The following is a 21,163-nucleotide window of genomic DNA, read 5'->3' as shown; positions in this document are numbered from 1 at the left end:
TGAAAATTTATTTTCAGGCAAAAAAAGCGTATGAAAAAGCTTTTAAAGATGCTGAAAAAGCTCATGACAATTTTCAAAAAGCTGATGCAGATTTAAACTTGTCAAGAGCTGAAGTAGAAAAAGTAAGTTATATCAGAAATTTTTTATTCTTTATATAACAAAATTTAAGTTTATCATGTTGATAATTGAAGAAGTTATTTCCAAAACATGCTAAATCCAACAGTGAATTATTATTATATATTAAACTTTGTTGCCTTAATTTGTATGTAATTTTGCAATATTATCTCTCAGTGGAAGAAATCTATATAGGAAAGCTATTTCAATTTATTTATAATTAACCTTTTACAATATAATTTATTATATATATATTTTTTTTCTTAAAATTCAAGTTAGACTATATGGATTTAACATGTTTTGATTGACAGGCTAATTTTATTATTTCATTTATGATGGTGGTTTTATCAAATACAGTTTAGGATTAACACAATTAATTTTAATATTTTTAATCTTAATGATGAAATTTCATTCTCTTTATTGAATTTTAATTTTTTTATTTGTTAATTTAAAGAAGCACACTACAGTGGGTGATCGGTTAATGAACATAATCCGTTCCAAAATTTTGTTCGTTAACTGATTATTGATTTACCATAAGTTTTTATAGGAATTTGATTAATTCATTCTGGAAATCCCAAAAAATAAAAAATATATACTTTCTTACTACGTTTATTTATATGTAATAATAAAAATACATATATACACAGTTTTGCATTTTCATTAGTCATATTTTTTCCATTTGTGGGTTTTAAAGAATCTGTCTAATGTTGATTGCTTTTCTCTCTTCTTCAGGATTTTTCAGAAATAATTAATAGCATTGTAATTGTAGAGATCATCAATCCTATTAACCTCAACCTGGTTTGGATGCCATTCTAAGACCATTGTTCTAACATCCTCCCACTTCTTCAAAAGTTCTTTAATAGCAGATATCGGCATTAAGCCTCTTTGTCAGAAGAAAACATATCTCAACGAGTTTCTTGGTGTTCTTCCTTCAAAGGTTCTTGGCATTCTTCTGTCGTCAGATCAGTTTCATGTTTCATTATGAGCTCTTCAATGTTCTTTATTTCTCAGATGTAATTTTTGTTACTCCTTTAGCTGCTTGAGTCTTCTTGATTATACTGTATCTTTCTTAGATAAGATTAAACTGCGGCCTACTGTAGACCTGTTTGAGCCATACTTTCCAGCAACATCAGACATCTTCTGCCCACACACTACTTTTGCTATTATACTCTCACCTTTCGAAAATAAAAACCCATGTAAAACTTAATGAGTGCCCACCTGACAGTCTCGCAAATACTATAAAAGAATTGTTTCTGTCAGAAAAATAAAAGGCTGGAATTTCAAGGGAGAGTTTCGAAGTTCGGAGGAATACTATCCGATCAGTATATACCAGGTTGAGCATTGATGTCGATGTCTCCCACACTACAAAAAGTATCGAATTGCTACCTGAAGACAAGGGAAGACCAATTGGTATTCATTATATTTGTCACTTGTGTTTGTTCTGTGAGATGTTTGTTATCCGAACATAAAAATTTTTTGCAAAAGTGCTCGTAGTCTGAACTGTTCGTTATAACTAATCACACACTGTATTTTGAAAGTTTAAGTTCTTCTTAAATTATAGATATTTCTTTAACAGATTATTATTTTTATAGTTTATTGTAATTTAAACAATTAACAATGTAGATTTAATTAGGATTATCATAGTTGTTATCCAAAGACATCTTTATTTTGAGAATTAAAAATACTGTCTGTGCATTTTCGTGAATTCTCTGTTTCTAGTGATTGGACATTTTTTCTTAGGCAATGCCAAACAAGGAATTAGCAATCTTTCTTCATTGATAACAGCATAGCATTAAATTTAGAATTCAAAACTTGGCTACCAGACCAATTACATTGACAATTGAGTAATGTTTCTACTTCTAACATTACATTTTCAGTATTAGATTTTGCTTTGCGTTTCCAGTTTCAATTATGATTTTGATTCTGCTTTTGGTTCTAAATTTCAGTTAGCAGTAGTTTCACTTTTTGTCGTGTATGGATGACATGTAGTGTTTACTTTTGTCATGTGTATTATTTATGATGATCTATAGTTTATCCACCTAGATGTATTGAAGCAATTGCTTGCTTAATAATAGTCAAGAAACAAAAGTGTAATTAGTTTTTAGTGATTAATTTCAGTAATTTTAGTAAAATGATTAATTTCATGATAATAAAGTAATAATTTCTAAATAATCAATTTTTAGTTCTATGTTACTTATCAGACTTAATCAGGAATTTAAAAACTTAACTTATTCATTACATAACTTGTCTCAAAAATGATAGTGTTTTCATATAAAGTCAATCCGCACAGCAGGGTGTATAACCAAAATAATTGACTTATGTGAACCTTTAACCGCTGCGTAATACAAATTTTCACTTAGAAATCAAACATTTTCTTAACCCTTTCCGGGTTCTTCCTCAGGAAAAAACAAGCTGGATCTTCTAAACGAATTTGAACGGTTCAAATTTGTTTAGAAGATCCAGCTTGTTTTTTCCTGAGGAAGAACCCGGAAGGGGTTAAGAAAATGTTTGATTTCTAAGTGAGAATTTGTATTACGCAGCAGTAAAAGGTTCACGTAAGTCGATTATTTTGAATATTTTGGATTTTATTAACTAACTACTTTTACTAACTAAATAAAGATGGAAAACTCGCCCAGTGTTGATTAAGAAAACGCCACTTCATTGTGTCAATATACCAAATATAAATAACAACACGGTTTCGATTGTACCAATGAATTTTATTAGTTTCTAATAAGAAACTATTCTAAAATTGAATTCTTTTAGTTTCTTTAGTTTGCCAGTTATTTTTTAATTTGCCATTGGCCATACAGCTTGGACCAGAGCCAACATTGCTAATAGTACAACTTGAAGACAAGCCATCTCTTTATAAGATAACATTAAAATAGGACAATTGGACAGGAAATTTAAAATCATGTTCAAAGAAGCTTTAAAAATTTCTTGCCACTAAAAAAAATTATTATATTGAAGAAAAAAAAATTTATTTTTTTCAAAGAGAGAAATAAAATTTATTTTTATTATTAGTTTGTTATAATCTATTAGATATAAAAGACTTAAAACTAGTTTCAAATTTTTAACTTTAAGTTTTTTCAATAATTTCAATATACAGTAAAACTTCAATTATCCAAATTGCCCTCCAACTTTGTTAAAAGTAAACAGGCATGTATGTATATGTTCCATATATGCATAAAAATTAAATTTTTCTAAATGTAGAAAATAAATTGTATTTATTTCTATGTACATTTCTGCATTTAATGTTTTATTTGTACATAATTATGCACACGTACAGGATATTTGGATGGAAGAAGACTATTTTGAACAAAAATTAAATTATCTGGATGTTCCACATATCTGTATGGCCCAAGATCCCAATTAATTTGGATAATTGAAGTTTTACTGCATTTAAATAAAAAAATGTTATTAACTAGTTACATTCAGTTTAAATAAAACATATTAAATGTCAGTTTTTGTAGCAAACATTGCAACAATTTATAGATATATAATTTGATTTTTAAAAAACTGCTCCACAATTTGGGAATGATAAAGTTGACAATAGATTAACTATTTAACAATAATAATTATATTTTTAACAAGTTAAATAAGTTTAAATGTATATATGTATATAAAATTAATTTCTTTTCCAGGCCAGAACAGTTTTAACTACTAAAATACAAGCTTGTGAAGATAGTAAAACAGAATATGCTAATCAACTTCAAAAAACAAATGATTTACAACATCAGCATTATTATGAACTTATGCCTAGTGTTTTTCAGGTTGTATAAATATTTTTAAAAATTTTAACTGTTATTAAAATATATGTAATTATATTACTTATTGATTGATTCTCTTTAATCAAATACAGAAAAATATTATATGAATTATTCATTTTAAATAGTCAGTCAAAAATAAAAAAACAGCACCCAATTACTGGTTAATAATAATAATAAAATTTCCACTGTCACTAAACCAATAAACCAGCAAAAGAACCACTCACTTTGGAAAGTGAATGTTGTCATCCATTTTTAAAAGGCATGTAGTGCTGGATGCTATTACAATCTTTGTGCTGGTGTTCAAAATTCAAATGGCTCATTTTTTGAACAGATCTTAATCTTTACATTGCTGCAGCTGATTGGAGGATAGTTTATAGTCACAGATTGATGGAAAGGTTGTATGTAGCATCTTGCGTGGAATATGATGATTCTGTTGAATTGATATATATTTTCCACGTGTTTGGGATTGCTCTATCCTCTTTATAGTTGATGGCTTTTTTTTCTTGCAGCCACCTTGTATATTTCCATTAACTCCAGATATCTGATGTATGATCTATCTGCTGTTCTATTTTGGATTTTGTCCTGATAGAAATGGACTTTCATGTCTGAATCCCTGGCATGTTGACAGGGCAGTGGTTAATAGGCCTTTTAATAGTCAGTAATTAATTTTACTCTTTCTTTAAAATCTCTGCTTCTGTTTGAGATGTTTTTTTAAATTATGTAGAACTGTCATTAAATTTAGTTTTCTGCATAGAAATCTGGTTTAAAATTTTCAACAACTGAAACACTGATCTTAAGCTTTATCTTGAAAATGTTTAAATGAAAGAAAAGAGATTCTAAGAAAAGGTTGATATTTATATGTGCTTATTGTAAATGCTAATGTGTAATTACAATTACATGTTAATTTTTTTAGAATGTTCATTTAACTGAATAATGGTATTTAAAGAATTTCTGCTTTTCAAAAGGACAAAATTTTTAATCTCTTAAAACTTTTGTGTAAATGCTCATTACTTTTATATTTTTCTACTTAAAAAAATTGAGTAATATTAAATACGAGCTCATAGCAAAGTGTACAGATTAAAATAAGGATAAATTTCCCAAAAAACATTTGAGGGAAAAGATGATAAAATTCAATGTTACTGCAAATCCAAACATAAACTTGTCTACAAATGCCTTACACAGATCTAAGTCTGTCACAAACAAAATAAATTTTTCTTTTATTTATAAGTTTATTTAATGAAAAATGATGTTTTATTATATAAATTATATTAATGAATAGTAAATGTATTATAGCAATTGCAAGATATGGATGAGAAAAGAATTACTGCTGCTCAAAATTTTATGAAGCAAACAGCTGATATTCAGCGGCAGGTATTTCCTATAATTAATCAATGTTTAGATGGAATGATTAAAGCAGCAGAGTCTATAGATCCAAGACAGGTATTGTTATTTTTATTTTATTGCTATTAATTGAATATTTTGGAATTTGATTGGTCATCATAATATCATTTAACACTTTCATTGATTATTTATTAAAATTATTTTTGAAATCAACTTATATATTATGATCTAATTTTATTTTTAAAATTAGGTCATAATATGAATTAAAGACTACAACAAAATATTAGATAAATATGATGTATAAGCTTATTAAATAAAATCTTTTATAATTTATTAACAGAAGAAAAAGAAAACTATTTTGTTTTCATTTTTTCAAATTTTAGTGTTAAGTATGTATCTTCAATAAAAGGGCTTAGATTGAAGATTTATTTTCACATTTAATAGCATAAATGTAAACTTGAAGTTCTGTATTACTATTTGCAATTTGCAATTTATTTTGAGTGTTTTTGTTGTTCAAAGTATTTTATAAATTTTTAAAATGTTTTTATTAAAAAGCTTTATAATTTGTTTAATAGAATTTAAATATGCATATATTAAAAGAAATGAAATATAAATTTCAAAAGCTGACTTTTGTGTAAATCTTTTTGTGTTTTATTGATAACTAAAAATTTGAATTGTATATTTTGTTTTTATGTTACAAATGATGTGGCTTTCTTTTTAACTCTCTGCCTTGTGGGCACTAAGAGGGCCTTGTTTATCAAGCCCCGTTATAGGTTTGGCAGATCCACAGTGGGACATCAAATGTGAAGGATGGGGTCCAACATATATAGATAGAACCAGCCCAAAAAATTCCTGAGGTTTTTTTCAGTTCACTCAGATTTGATATTGTTTTCCCAGAGTATTAGGCTGATGCCTTAATTGCCTCTGACATCTAGTGGGCAAGATGATGTGGTCATATTTTATAGAACTAGAAAGAAGAAATAAGAATGTTATTTAGAAATTTATTAAGTTTTGGAAAGAAAACTCTGAAATTTATTAATGTTTGAAAGAAAAGAACATAATCACAGTTTTATTAACTAAATTTAAGTCGCTAACATTTTTATTTCTTTAGTTTCTAATTGATTGATTCAAAGTAAAAAAACCAAATAACAGTTAAAAACTTTCAAATTATGTTTTTAGTATTGAGTAGAGCTCTGCATAACAGTGTTTTGTTTGTGATTAATCCTTAAAGCAACTGTACACCCACTAAACATGATTTTTTGCAAATATGTACAACTCAGCAAGGTCAATGAGGGCTGAAATTTTTAAATTCAGTCTATGGGCTGAGATATTCAAGTTTAAAGTCACCTTGTAAAGTCTGTATGCAACTGGCAGTACGCAATGAATACAATTGGCAGTTGTTTGCTGGTTGCATGCAACATGTTACTTGAGTTTCTGATTGGTGTCAATTTACATTGTTCTGTACAGCAATTTTTTATTTCAGATTTAGACCAGTTTTAATTTTTTTACACTCTAGAGCTCAGTTTTGTTTTCTTCGAAAATACCTAGTAAATTTACTAATTATAAATAAGCCGTAATTCATAATGGCTTTGTTTTTATCTAAAATTTTATTAAATTAAGTTCATTTTTAATGTGAAATATTGGTTCTGTAGATCAAATCTAATTTTCCACAAACAGTAAACATTGAAGTATTAAATAAGTCAAGAAAATAAAAATGAATTTGCTTTTCATTTACAAGGAACTGAGAAATGAATATTTAAAATCATTATTTTATTGTAAATTTATTTAAATCAAAACTAAAATATAATTAATTTATTTTAAATGCATTTCTTTTTCAGGATTCCCTATTAGTGATAGAAAAGCATAAAACAGGATATATTCCTCCAGAAGATTTTGGTTTTGAGGATCTCAATAATCAAAAATCATCTGATAGCACATCAAATACTACTCCTGTATCAACTTTAAAGTCTGAAACAATAAAAGGAACATATTCTGCAAATAAACAAAAGAAAAGAGGGGGAATATTTGGCATTTTTAGTTCAAATAAAGTAAGAATTATTATTTAACTATAATAATTAAATTTTTTTTTTTAATTTATAAATTTATCTCAATTTGAGTACAGATGGGTTCATTTGAATAATTGTATTTTAATGTCAGTTTATTTAATAAAATTTTTACAAAAGGAAGGGAGCAAGTTGTTAGCTCCCCTCTCAACTAACAAAATAAACACAACAGTTTTCATAATCAAATTTGGCTGAAAATGTTTGAGTAAAATAATTTTTCTGGTGAAGTCTTATCAAAAAAGTTTTTTTGTACAGTTGAGAACCAGTAATACATAGTAATCAAATAAATATCTTTTTATTTGAATGAGCCCATCACTAATTAACAGTCAATTGAATGAGATGATATTCAGAAATTAAATTAATTTTAAGTTTTTGAGTTACACTCACTATATTACATTTTGTAATTTTTGAGAGACAATTTGTGGATAAATAACAGTTATCATGAATTACATTATTTATGCATATGTTTTTATCAGTAACTCTTCTTTAGAATGAACTGACAGATGGAGTCCAATAATACTAGTTATTGGTAATTCCAAATTGTCTCTCTCAATACATAGTCTAAAAAGTCACCAAAACAAGATTACAGTTTTGTACTATAGACATAATACTAATATATAAGCTGATATGCAAATATAATTAATTTTGTCACAAATATAAATTAGATAAACCAATGATTTTTCTGGAATGCTTTGTTCAAAAGTCTTTCCAAATTGACAGTTTGACAAATTTAACATGTAACAATAGTACAATTAATGATCCAGTAATTACATACCTATCATATCTATGAATTCATCATGTAATTACTGGATCTGATACTGCTATAGATTACTAAAAAAATTAAATTAAATGTGTACTGGTGTTTACATTTGAAATTACTGACATTTTATCTCTTTTAGAAACCATAACATAACATTGAACATAAGTAAAATGAGATAGAAATTACAATAGAAAGATAATTATGATATATTCCAAGTGAACATACACTACACAAAATGGTATCTATGGTCATCCAGTGAACAAGTCAAGCAATTGTTGAAGTTCTTAAGTATCCTCTCATAATTCTGCTTAGATAAAAAGAACTGTTGAGCTATTAGTGCTGGAAAATCAGTAGTGAACCTCTAAATGATACATTTGATAAAAAGTTGTCGTGACAAATAAGTTTAAACTTACAAAATTTAAGAAAATTCTTAAGATAGACAATACATTAAAGTGTCTTCTAACTCTGTCCTTTTGCATGCATGTGTGGAAATTAACAGTTTCATGGCAGAGTTGACCTTTCTATCAAATATTAAATATATTTGGTAGAAAGGAAAAGCATTGGTTTATCTAATTTATATTTGTCACATCTTTTCTCTGGTGACAGCACAATTAAAAAATAATAAATTTATTTTTTAATTGTGCTGTCACCATAGAAAAGATTTTAAACCTTTACATATTGAGGCAGATGTGTAACCTCAAATGAAAGCAGTGAAACTATTAATTTTCTCATGTGCATGCAAAAGGACAGTTAGAAGACACTTTTTCTATTATCTGTTTTAAGACACTTTTTCTATTATCTGTTTTAAGAATTCTTAAATGATAGCTAAGGAAAAGAGCATGTTTTATTACTCTTACATATAATTTAAAAAGTAACAATTTTATTTATTTTACTACTTAAGCCACCTTCAAGTTACCTTTTAATTTAAAGGGCAAGAATATAATTCTAATTTTGCTATTATAATTGTTTGGTACTAAAATGAAATGCTGTATTGCCAGTAATCAGAAATTTACCTTCCTCAAAATTAAATTTAAAGAGATTATTCTGCTATTTATGCACTTCTGTGAGAAAATGTTCAAACAATTAAACAAAAAATATCTCTATTGAACCAGACTTTCTCTGTATAATTCATTTGTAATTCATTAAATTTACGATCCAAAAAAATCATCACAAGTAGAATGTGTGATGATGCGTTATGCACCAATAGTGGACATTTTTTGCCTATACTGCTCAACAATCACATCAGTACAAATTAGAAGCTTTGCTGGTAATTAGCATTTAATTGAAACTACTATTTATTATTTAAATTATCTTTGAAATGATATGCTGCTTTATTAAAAGAAATGTTATTGTACAGTATATGCAGAAGAGCATGGAAATAGTTACCAAATTTCCATGAAATACATAGATAATATACATAAATAGGTAGTCTGTTCATCTATTTTATGGCATCTATATTGTTTTTATAACCTGTTGTTAATTAACATCATTCCTTGAAAGATTTCCCTCTATAAAAAAATTAAAATTTTATTCCAATCTCATGGTTCATCTTAGAATTGAGGAAAAATGGTATTTTGTAAAATCAGTTTATTGTTTTTTTTTAATGGAATAAAATTATGAAAAATTAGAAAATTAGTTGAAAGTAAGTTTTAACTAAGTTTTAAGTTAAGTTATTAAAACTATTTTAAGTTTTATACTTAAAATAGTTTTAATAATCAAGCAAAATCTTTTTTTAGAAAATGAATATTACTTTATTAGCTTTATAGTTCTGGAAAATAAGATATAATGAATTATATAAATATGTAATGAGTTTTATGTTTAAAATTATAATTTGCCAATCATAACCTATATTATTTATAATACAACTACAGAATATCAATAGATTTGAATCTTATGCTAATTTAATATTCTATAAGCTGTTTATAATGGAGTGTCTAGATTCTATTAATGTTAGTTTGCTCTAGATTAGAACTTTTTATGTATTTATATAATTTTACTTATGTAATGAATAAAATTTAGTTTTTTTTTTTAAATCAGATCAAATGTACAGTTTATTTCCTAACCAGAAACTTGAATTGTACATTTTAGAATTTTAAATTTGTTTTTAATTTAGAACAATATATCTTGAAATTTTTTAACAAAGCATTTGAATGATGATTATGTATTTCTGTGAAAAAATTGAATGACAAAATTAATAATTATTTTCATAAAACAACATATCTAAAGTTAAAAAAATATTTGAATTTATTTAATTTACTAAATGTAATCAACTTTAAATTAGTTGTTTTTATTTTTAATTTTTATAATATAAATTAATCCACAGCATCATATTGATGATTCAAAAGATGATTATAGTGATTTACCTCCTAATCAAAGGAAAAAGAAACTTCAGCAAAAAATTGAACATATAAATAATCAGATTCAACAAGAATCTGCAACAAGGTAATTTCAATATAACTTGTTAAACTTGTTCATTTTTTTATATACTGATTCTCAATTAATTAATGATATAGCTTAATCATTGAAAAAATTTTTAAAAAGTATAAGAATGACATAACAGTAACAATGTTTTAATAAATGTTTATAAGAGAATTTATTTAAGAAATCTGAAATCTTTATTGTTGAAGTAAAAATAATTTTATCCTTGCACATATCTAACTGAATTTAGAACAATGACATAGCCCCTCTTTCCTACCCCATCACTTTAGTCAGTTCCTACCTTAGAGCCCATGCGATAGAGTTAAAGATAAAGAACTAATCTGTTGAGCTTACTCTAGTACTCAACTGATAGACTGATATAATATTGCTTGAGCTATCCTGTCTAGATAGTTACCATTTTAAAAATCTCCAAAATTTATTACATAAATATATACAGTTAATAATATATATATTTTATATTCTGATACTATATAATATTCATTATTTAAAATTAAGAGTCAATTGAGAGTCATATATAAATGAAAAATGATTAAATATTAATTTATAGTTTTACAATTTTGTATAAAAAATTTATTATATGAGTTAATATAATAAGTAATTTAAGATTATTTTAAAATTATGTATTATAATTTTATTTATTTCTTAAAAAAGAAGATATATTTAGACATTTCATAATTATTTAGGATGTATCTTTTAAGTAAATGGAATAAATTAGAACATAGTATTGGACCAAATATCCAGCAAGTATGGGACCAGAAGTGGTCTGGATTTCTGGACTTTCAGTTTTGTGGACTTAGACTAAATATATTACTTAAATATAAAACTAATGGAAAGTAAAAAACTGAACTGTTTTTAACATACCATATGTCAGCAGTCACAGTTTTCATGGTGCATGCACCATGAAAACTGTGACTGCTTACATATGGTATGCATACACTGACATACGTCAGCAGCCACAGACATATGCATACACCATGGAAACCAAAACAAAGTGGTGCATGGTTAACTGTAGCTTACTGCAACCAGCCAAATTCAAAACTAGCCAGTCCAAAAATATCTGGTTTCCTGATAGTTTTGGATTTCTGGAATTCAGATATTTGGTCTGGTACCATATTTGGTTAAAATCAGATTTAAACCAGTAATCTTTATTAACCAAGTGACGATCAGTATTTTGCTGTTTAACTAGAATTGTGAAATGTAAATTTCAATTTAAAGATTTACTAATATAGTTGTTACAAATTATGTATAAGAGTAAGATGTCATCGACATGCTAAACTTTTCAAAACTATATTATTAATTTTTCTAAATAATGATTGATTATATAATGATAATAGTTTAAGATTACTGATTTAAATCTTATCTAGAAAATCATTTTGTTTAATTTGAAATTATTGTTTATTATTAATGTCATTTAGCATGATATACTAATGAGAGTTAAGTAATGAAATAGATAAAATGATACTTATTTAAAGCATATTTATTAACAATGGCAAATATTCTAAGAATGATAGCAAACATGTTAAACATATATATTATTATAAATAACACATTACTAAAAAAAATAGAAAAGAAAGAAAAAAATTTTGCCATTACTTTTAATTTATGAACATAAAGTCAACCTTTTTTAAAAAGTTTTAAAAGTTGTTTCTAAATTTTAATTACAAATTATTTTTTTATTTTTCTGAGAAGCTGTTCTATTGTGAGAAACTATTAAGCTAAATTAGTTTTAAAATTTATTGATTAAATGATATTTATCAACTTAATCATTATTACCTGTTTTATATACAGAATTTTTTTATTTAATCACCTGAATACTTGTTTAGAATCAGTGCAGTATGTTTTAATTAAAATTTAATTTTTTTTTTATAAGTGTAAGTATAATTTTTTAGATTATTTTTATGTATATGAACAATTCTTTAACTATTTTGATAACAGTTTGTACTGATCAATGGTCAAGCAGCTAAAGTAGCAGATTTTAAATACTGTAATCAAGTATATTAGTTTGGATGAATACTTATTCTTCTTCACTAAAGTATTCTTATATTAAAATAAATGTTAATTTTCAAAACATCTAATTCTATATTTTTAAAAAAAACCAATCTTTTAAAAATTTGAGTTTAAATAACTTAATTTAGTATTAAATTATCATTGCTATTTACTATCAAGATTATAATTGTATTAGATTGTTTTATTACAGTACTAATTTAAATATTAGAATAATATAGACTCCAGTGAAGAAAATTCTAAATCCAATAAGAAATTCTGAATTTAAATTCATTATTTTATCACCAAGTTTTAGAAGCAATGGTTTCTCAAGAATACTCTTTAAAATCTTAAGTTTAAAATCTTTGTGTCTGTACCTTAAACTAGAAAAACTAAAATTCTTAATGATTTTAGAATCTTAATATGCTGAAATCAAATGTTCTTTGAGAGATATTTGTTATTGACACTAAGGTGAATGCATAATTTTTATATTGTATATTATTTGATTATTAGTATTTTATATAACTACTGATGTTTAATTAAATCTCAAAAACCCTTTGTGAAATTTTACACAAACATGTATGTTTATCAAGAAAATTATTTTTCTTGTTAGTAATTTTTCTTTGCAAATAATTTGTAAGGAAAACTAACTATATAAAATCTACCATCATCTAAATACTTGATAAATAACATATTTTGATATTATATTTTTGTGATTTTATTTTATTTTATAGTCACTAAATTTTGATAATGCATTTTTTGATCACTATGTATCTATATTACATATAGTATTATTTGGAATGTTAATTTTTCAGAAGTTATAATACAAGTCTAACAAGTCTTCCAACAAGAATACTACCATTTTAAATTATTGTAATTGTTTTTTATTATCTGGGAATATTATAATGTACATTAAAACTTTAGAAAACACATTTGCCCCATTACAATTTCTCACTGTGTGCAAGTCATATCATATTATACATACCTGGCCAATACTCAAATCTTACACTCACTACAGTATATCTATTGTCACTCTTCCTAAAGTAGCTACAATTCTACAGCTCCTGCAGATTACTCATCCAAAGTCAGAATCACTCATCATTTGTGCAACAATGATGAGTGATTCTGACTGCAAACTGAAGAACACAAATTACCTTCTTTACTGCAGATTTGCCATTTTAATTTACAGTGTTTCCTAGAGATAGTAGACAAGATATTTGAATGCAGATGAGAGATAGATCTCATACAATTACTCTATTGATTGGCATACATTGCATACTTCTCAGATGATGATTAATGTAATTACAGTAATTGAAAATGGTAGCATTTATTTAGGAAGACTGTGTGTGTATATAGTGCATAAATTTAAAATGTGTGTTCTCTAGTTTTTAAATCATTCAAACATATATGAAGTGCAGATCTGATTCCACTGTAAAAAGAAAACAAAAAGCACTTGACATTGCTTTAAATAAAAATGTAAGGAATATTTTTTGATTGGTGATAATGTTTAATAGTTTTAGAAATATGTATTTGGTATCTTGCGAGAGATTTTTCATGTTCTATAAGATAAAACTGAATTTTCTTTCTGTTGTTAAAAATAAAAGTTAGCATCCTCTTAAATGATTAATATCTAATGATATGAGACTGCTGTCATTTCTTTGTATTTTTGATATCAGATGAAGAAAACCTTTTCCTTGAAATATATGATGATTTTTTCTAATAAATTAATAATTAAACTTATCAACAACAACTTAGTAAACCTGATTTTTGATTGAAGCCAGACAATCTGCCAAATTATTGGTCTATGACTATTAACTTTTAACTTATAATAGTCAAAGCCTGATAATTCAGCAAATTGTCTGGTTATATTAAACTCATACTATCTATTGAATACATCAGAGACAGCAGCATAATCAAAATTATGGAAAATTATAATTATTTTAAATATTATTAAAACATGATTTTTATTTTTTAAACTTCTCTTTGTAAATAATGAATTATATTAATATGAATCTAAATAAAATCATCATATTTATTATATATATATATATATATTTTTATATGGTAGATTCAGCTTAATGATTTATAAGGTGATGTGTGTTTCATTATTATTCAATAATGATATCTTATTTACTGATATTATCTGCTATTCAGTTTGAATAAGTGAACATACATTTTTTAAATAATATTTGTGTTTTAACAAAACAAGAATTTTACTTGTGAAATTTGTAGTATACTTTCTGAATATTCTGTAGTATGGGAACATTTTGTAATTCTTAACATCTATAAGGTACACTCATTTGGTTTTTTTATTTTAATTATGTTCAAAAGTATAAGATAATATTAATGTCATTTTTTACTGTAGAGAAGGATTGAAGAGGATGAAAAATGCATATGAACAGAATCCAGCCTTGGGTAACCCTCATAGTCTAGAGGGTCAGTTGGTTGAAATTGGGTATAAATTAGAAAAACTGCAATCAGAGTTACAGAAATATCAGGTGGGCAGTCTGTTCATAATTCCTGCCTGCTTGCAGAATGCATGATTTTAAAATGCATGAAAAATCACAACCCTACGAAAATTGATAAATTATTTTTCAACTAAATAATACCCTAACAAAAAAGCATGATATAATTACTGTGTATCAATGAGAACCATTTTAACTGCCAATTTTCAGCTTTATATCAATTCTCTTAGCAAACATCAAATAGAAAAACACTCATATACATTTAAACATAATCATATACAGATATGCATGTATTCACTTACCTGCTTCATTCAGTTTTGCACATGCACTTTTATAGAGGCACTTATAAAAAAAAGTTTTTATGCTACAGTCGATCATGAATCTATTAAAATTCTAAATGTTTAATAAATAATTATATTAACTCATTCTTGCAGTGTGAATTAAAAATTATTTTATTCGTAGATGAAGATAAATTACATTATATTTTAGCCTAGTGAAAGGAAATAAAACTGAATTTATAGTAATTTGATACTTCTTGTTTCATAGTTTCTTTCTACATAAAGAGAATATATTATAATGTAGTTATTACTGTATTTTGAAATTTAAAAGTTTAACCATTTAAAAATTATTTGACATGATAGTTAATCAGTTGATAAAGGAAATGAAATATTAGTATTTTTTTTCCTGCTTCATCATTTCACTTTTCAATAAAGATTTTCAAGTTTTTAATCTCACTTCAAAAATTTTTTTTATCCTGAACTTTTTAAGAATATTATTTGCTAGAGTAAGTTGCTGAATCCAATGTTTTTACTGTTTCTTAGTATCATTTTTTTTCTTCTTCTTATTAATTATGTGAAGCTTGTCATCTTTTGGAAATCTCTCTATTTTGTTGGAGTTAGATTATCATAATTGAATTCCATTCATAATTTAGAATATTTTCTTTTTATTATTATTTTGTTTTGTCCTTATTCCAATACTTATTGCTGTATTGTACAAATTCTATGTAAAAAGCATAAGGAAATGATTATAGTAGATCATTTAGCTTCATTTCAGAACTTATACAATTTTATGAAAAGTAAATTGCAAAGATGATTATGTAGCAAATAAAATACTACAAAGAAAGTTGCACTTAAATCTGTCTTATTTGATTTTTTTTATTGTAGACTAATTAAAAGTGTTGCAATAGATAATGTTATTCATCATGCTTTGATTGTTTGTTTGCTGTAGATAAATATATTAAAGCAATACTGTTTCCATTCATGCTATACAAGATTTATCTATTAACATATTTGTTGCCTTTTATTGCATATCTTTTACTTAATGTGCAGACACTTTTCAGTTTCTGTAATTAAGAGCAATAGATACGTTAAATTCTAAATTATTTATCTTGTTTATGGAACAATTGTTATCATTAAGCATATGAATGAACTATAAATAAATGTGTTTTAAAAATATTGAATATGAGTATTATGTATATATATTAATCTTGTTAGGCAATTTCTTGAAAATTTTCATGTAAATAGAATTAAAGAAAAAACAAATTATGAAAACAAACAAAATTAGCATTGTTCCAAGAATAGTATAATATACCAATATAGAATTTTTTATTTAATTTGTTACATACAGGGTGTTTAAAAAAGCATTCAGCATTTATATGATAGATAGTACACATCATACGAAGTAAAATAATCCTTAGAAAATATTGAAAACTTGACCATTTTCAGTTTATGTTTATTAAGGTTTTTGAGATATATAATTAGATGAAGATCTGAAATTTTTGGGACAGTTTGCAACTGTATAAGAATTATATGCCAAGAGTGCATGGAAATGGAAGGAGGACATGTAGAACATCCATAAATACTGAGGTGAAGATTTAGCAAGATTATTCTCTTTTTGCATTGCATGCATCATACAGATAGTAACAATTTTATATGTTAGTATTTCTCAGAAATGATTGAGTTTTCAGCATATGTTTGTTAAGGTTTTTTTACTCAGTATGATGTGTACTACCTGCTGTATAGATACTGAATTTTGTTAACACCCTGTATTTTATATTTCTTATATTCAAATATATATCCTTTTATAATAATTTTCTGTATGTATCTATGTTAAACTAGTTACACAATATGACAACTTTGTAATATATTTAATAAAAATATTGCACTTATCAAATAGAAAATGAAAAATTTTACAAGAAATATATTTTTATTTGTATTTAACCAAGATTATATTTTATATTAGATTCTGAGATATTCTGAAAATTAAAATCATTACAGTTTAAATGATATATTATAAAATGTTTAATAACTTGCTGAAATTAATTTCTATATTATCATAATGTTGCAATGTATAAGTATTTTGCTCAATGAAAATGAGCAAAATACACACAATGAGTATTTTGCATAACAAGCGAAACAAATTGTAACAAAAATGACTTACTTGATGAGCGATGTTTTGCATAACAAGTGACAAGGAGAGGGAAAGTCCCGATTGTGCGCATGCTCCATCAGTCGGTGTTTAGCACAACTATTTAATTTAAAATTGAGATTTCATTAAACTAAGATAAAGATGAAATATCTTATGAAAGATATACTAAGACCAAATTAACTAGTTTTTTATGAAATGTTTACCTGAAGTAACACTGCATTTGGTAATGCTGCTATAATGGAACAATTTATTAATTTTATTATATTTAAGTTCATTTATAAGTTTACTTTTAAGTAATAAATGTTAATGAATGTTTTAAAAATCCATTGGTCTTAATATCAGGTTGAAATTTGAAGAAAAGAGTAAGAAAGCTTAGTTGTTAAATCAGAATTCACTTTTTTGAGCAAGATGTTTTTTCCAAAGAAAATTTAAAATTTTAATTTTTGTTAGTGAAAAAGATTTAAAAAAATTTTTTTGTTCCTTAATTTTTAATAACAGGAAACAGAAACATTCTTAAATAAAAGTAAAGCATTGTAATCTGATCCTCTTTATATTGTTAACATAAAATATCTGAATTGGATTTTGTTGTCTCTTTCATTGATCAAAGGATTATTAGATATAACAATACATAATTTTTTGGAGATAACCTAAACATAAATAGACAATGAAAATTCATAGACATTAGTATCTGTTTCATTTCTATACTTTTCATAAAGACTTCCTCAAATAAAAACAAGTACAGTGAAACCTCGCTTAACGAGCATCTCGCACAATGAGTATTTCGCATAACAAGCGAAACAAATTGTAACAAAAATGACTTACTTAATGAGTGATGTTTTGCATAAGTGACAAAGAGAGGGAAAGTCCCGATTGTGCGCATGTTCCATCAGTCTGTGTTTAGCACTCGTTCTTCTAGCATCTTAGTGTTGCTTGTGATCAGATATTTTTCCAAATTTGTGTTCACACATATTATGTATAAACATCAATGACCATAGCCCGTTATATAATAAACACACCAAACGATATGCCAAATTCTTGGGTCATTAAATTTAATGACCAATTCCAAATTAAATTTTAGAAATGTCTAACTTAAAAATTAATTATTTATAATTAATAAATTTAATACGAGATGAAAGCATAACTACCTACCTCTAGTCAAATTAATTAATTTCTAATGTTTAATTATAACCTTTACATAGCCCAAAAATTTGGCATATTGTTTGACATATTTTTTGATTTTTTTTTTTCCCCTGCAAATCGAATTGCCATTACAGGTTGCTTCATTCCATGCTAGAAGGAAATATGAAGATGATTCATACTCTTTAACAATGTATATTGCATAATTTTCTTTGAATAAATGTTATACATAAAATATTTGACTATTTTTTCGGTGTAGAACGCATTATCATATTTTACATTAATTTCTATGGGAAAAATTGTTTCGTTTAACGAGCGTTTTATATTACAAGTAAGATTCTGGAATGAATTATGCTCATTAAGCGAGGTTCCACTGTACTTTCTTATCTTTTGTAAAATAATGAATTATACAGATATCTAAAGGAAACAGTTTTTACTAGTTTATGTTCATTGCTTATAATTTTCAATAGAGAGTCTTCACAATCTACAACTGTAAATTTTATATGAGATTAGTTGAAATCTTAAAATTAAGCCTCTTATTATAATTTTTAATGCTAAAATAAATGTTCAATAATTCAAATTAGAAATCATTTACTTGTGATACTGATTTTTATGAATGTTATTGCATCATAAGCAAGTAAGATATCTATAATAAATTATTTAAAGAAAACTATTAATTTCACATTTAGAAAGCTGTTTCATATTTAAATTTGTTGGAATAAGTGAGAAACTGAACAGACATTTAATAATTAATAATAAAATTAATTTAAGCACCAATTTAACATTTAAATAGTATTTATGAATATAAATACATTGAAAATGTATGTTTAACCATAAAAACACAAACTCTGAGTCATGTTTGTGAGTACTGTATTGAATTGATTACTTTTAATCATATTTTGATTTATTTATTAATGCTTCAATCAACAGTAAATTTGAATAGTTTCTAACTGATGGTAATTTTACCTTAAGAATATCTTTCTGAATATTTGTTTTGTTGAACTTTTATTTCTACATTGTTAAAAGGCACGTTCTTGGCTTTGATTTTAATAGATGAATTAACTTTTTTTGAAATTTAGATGTTTTTAAAGCAAAATAAAATTTTTAGTTATAGATTTCCAGCATTTACTTTTTAAGTTCATTATATATCAAAAGTGATTCTTAGATTCTTTACCTTGTGAAAATCATAAATAGCACAACTTTTTTATATATATATTTTTTAATTTTAATGCAGAAGAGTTTATTAAGATATATCAATATTTTTTATAAGCACTGCTGGGTTAATATAAATTATTGAAAAAAGTTGTTTTTAAATAAAGAAAAATCAGACATTAGACTTATATTGAAAACAGAAAATATACTTTTAACATAATGAACATATAGTACACTTCATGCCAGCGTTTAGAAATTAAATAAATGACACTTCCGTGTTCCGGTGTTACTAACAGCGATTTATTAAACTTCAGATATACTCGCAAGTACTTTCAACAGTTTACAGCTGCCATCCTCAGATGAAAATCGAATACCTTTATTATCGAATTATCAGCTGATAATTCGATAATAAAGGTATTCAAAGTTTAATAAATCGCTGTTAGTAACACCGCAACACGGAAGTGTCATTTATTTAATACTTTTAACATTCTTTCTTGAATTTTTTATGAATTTGGATTTTTCTTAAATGTATAATTCTAAATTTTATTGTATTTTTAAAGTGTTACTTTTTATTATAATGAAATTTAATTTAGCTACTTTAATAATATATTTGCTTTGAATTATTTTAGTGTCATTAACTACTCTCAATAATAAAGTACAATAAAACTATTAGAAAATATTAATACATAATAGAAATTTATGAAAGATTTTCTAAATAAAACTATTTTATTTTACATTATATGGTTCAACTATTGTTTACAATGTTTAAAACATTCAGTAAATTACAAACAGTAGTTCTACATAAAGCATGAACTTTAGTTAAAAATGATGATGATAATTAGATACCTTTTTAAATGCTTTTTTCCTTCCACTTTGCAATTAATGTGTGTATATAATATATCAATATAAAACTACACCTTGGCTTTGTGTGCTTTTCATGCTATTATGCATGTCTGCAACTGCTTGAAGTTGATTATTTCTTCTATTATAAATTTAGTAGCATTCCATCAAACTTTCAGACATACCTAACAGAAGTAACAGGTAAAGCTCTGACTCCAACTACTCAAAAAAGAAGTAGAAGCAGTATATCTGAAGATTCATTATCTAGAAGTGCATCAGATTCAAGTGTTACTTATCCAAACAACAAAAATGCCACTCTGGGTGCACTCCCTCCCAATGGGTAAGATCATCTTGCCTGATTTATGTCCCCAATATTTGATAATAAAAATCTTATCACATACTTATTTAAAATAAATATCAAGAGTAATTTAAATAATATATGTGTAAATATTTTAAATTTATAATGTTTAATAATAAAATGTAGCAGAAATACAGTTAGTTCAAAAGTCATTAATTATATTATTATTTGAAGATTATTTTAAGAATAGTTAAAACCACTTAGTAATATCAGCCTATTGCTGTTTATGATTCAGTCACTTCATTAGAAGTGGCAAGCTATTCCAAATTAATTCTAACTATTCTTAAAATATATCTTGGACAGCTGACTTTTAGATC

At 25.4% G+C, this 21,163-nt stretch overlaps 1 protein-coding gene across 2 annotated transcripts in view; it reads left to right on the top strand.

The window, feature by feature from the left end:
- Nucleotides 1–21,163, top strand: part of Cip4 (formin-binding protein 1-like Cip4) — a 76,961-nt gene that overhangs the window by 33,559 nt on the left and 22,239 nt on the right. Inside the window, exons 6-12 of one of the 2 annotated variants that reach the window (XM_067277010.1) lie at nucleotides 18–122; nucleotides 3,756–3,884; nucleotides 5,175–5,321; nucleotides 7,061–7,270; nucleotides 10,369–10,487; nucleotides 14,833–14,965; nucleotides 20,668–20,828. In XM_067277010.1, the coding sequence (XP_067133111.1) occupies nucleotides 18–122; nucleotides 3,756–3,884; nucleotides 5,175–5,321; nucleotides 7,061–7,270; nucleotides 10,369–10,487; nucleotides 14,833–14,965; nucleotides 20,668–20,828 (1,004 nt within the window). The remainder of the gene's footprint in view (nucleotides 1–17; nucleotides 123–3,755; nucleotides 3,885–5,174; nucleotides 5,322–7,060; nucleotides 7,271–10,368; nucleotides 10,488–14,832; nucleotides 14,966–20,667; nucleotides 20,829–21,163) is intronic. The other variant, XM_067277011.1, reaches the window with a different exon arrangement.

Source organism: Centruroides vittatus, unplaced genomic scaffold (assembly GCF_030686945.1).
Source record: "Centruroides vittatus isolate TY-2023 unplaced genomic scaffold, ASM3068694v2 contig_726, whole genome shotgun sequence".
NCBI lineage: Eukaryota > Metazoa > Arthropoda > Arachnida > Scorpiones > Buthidae > Centruroides > Centruroides vittatus.
Note: the sequence above shows the minus strand (reverse complement) of the source record. Positions and strands in the feature narration are given on the sequence as shown.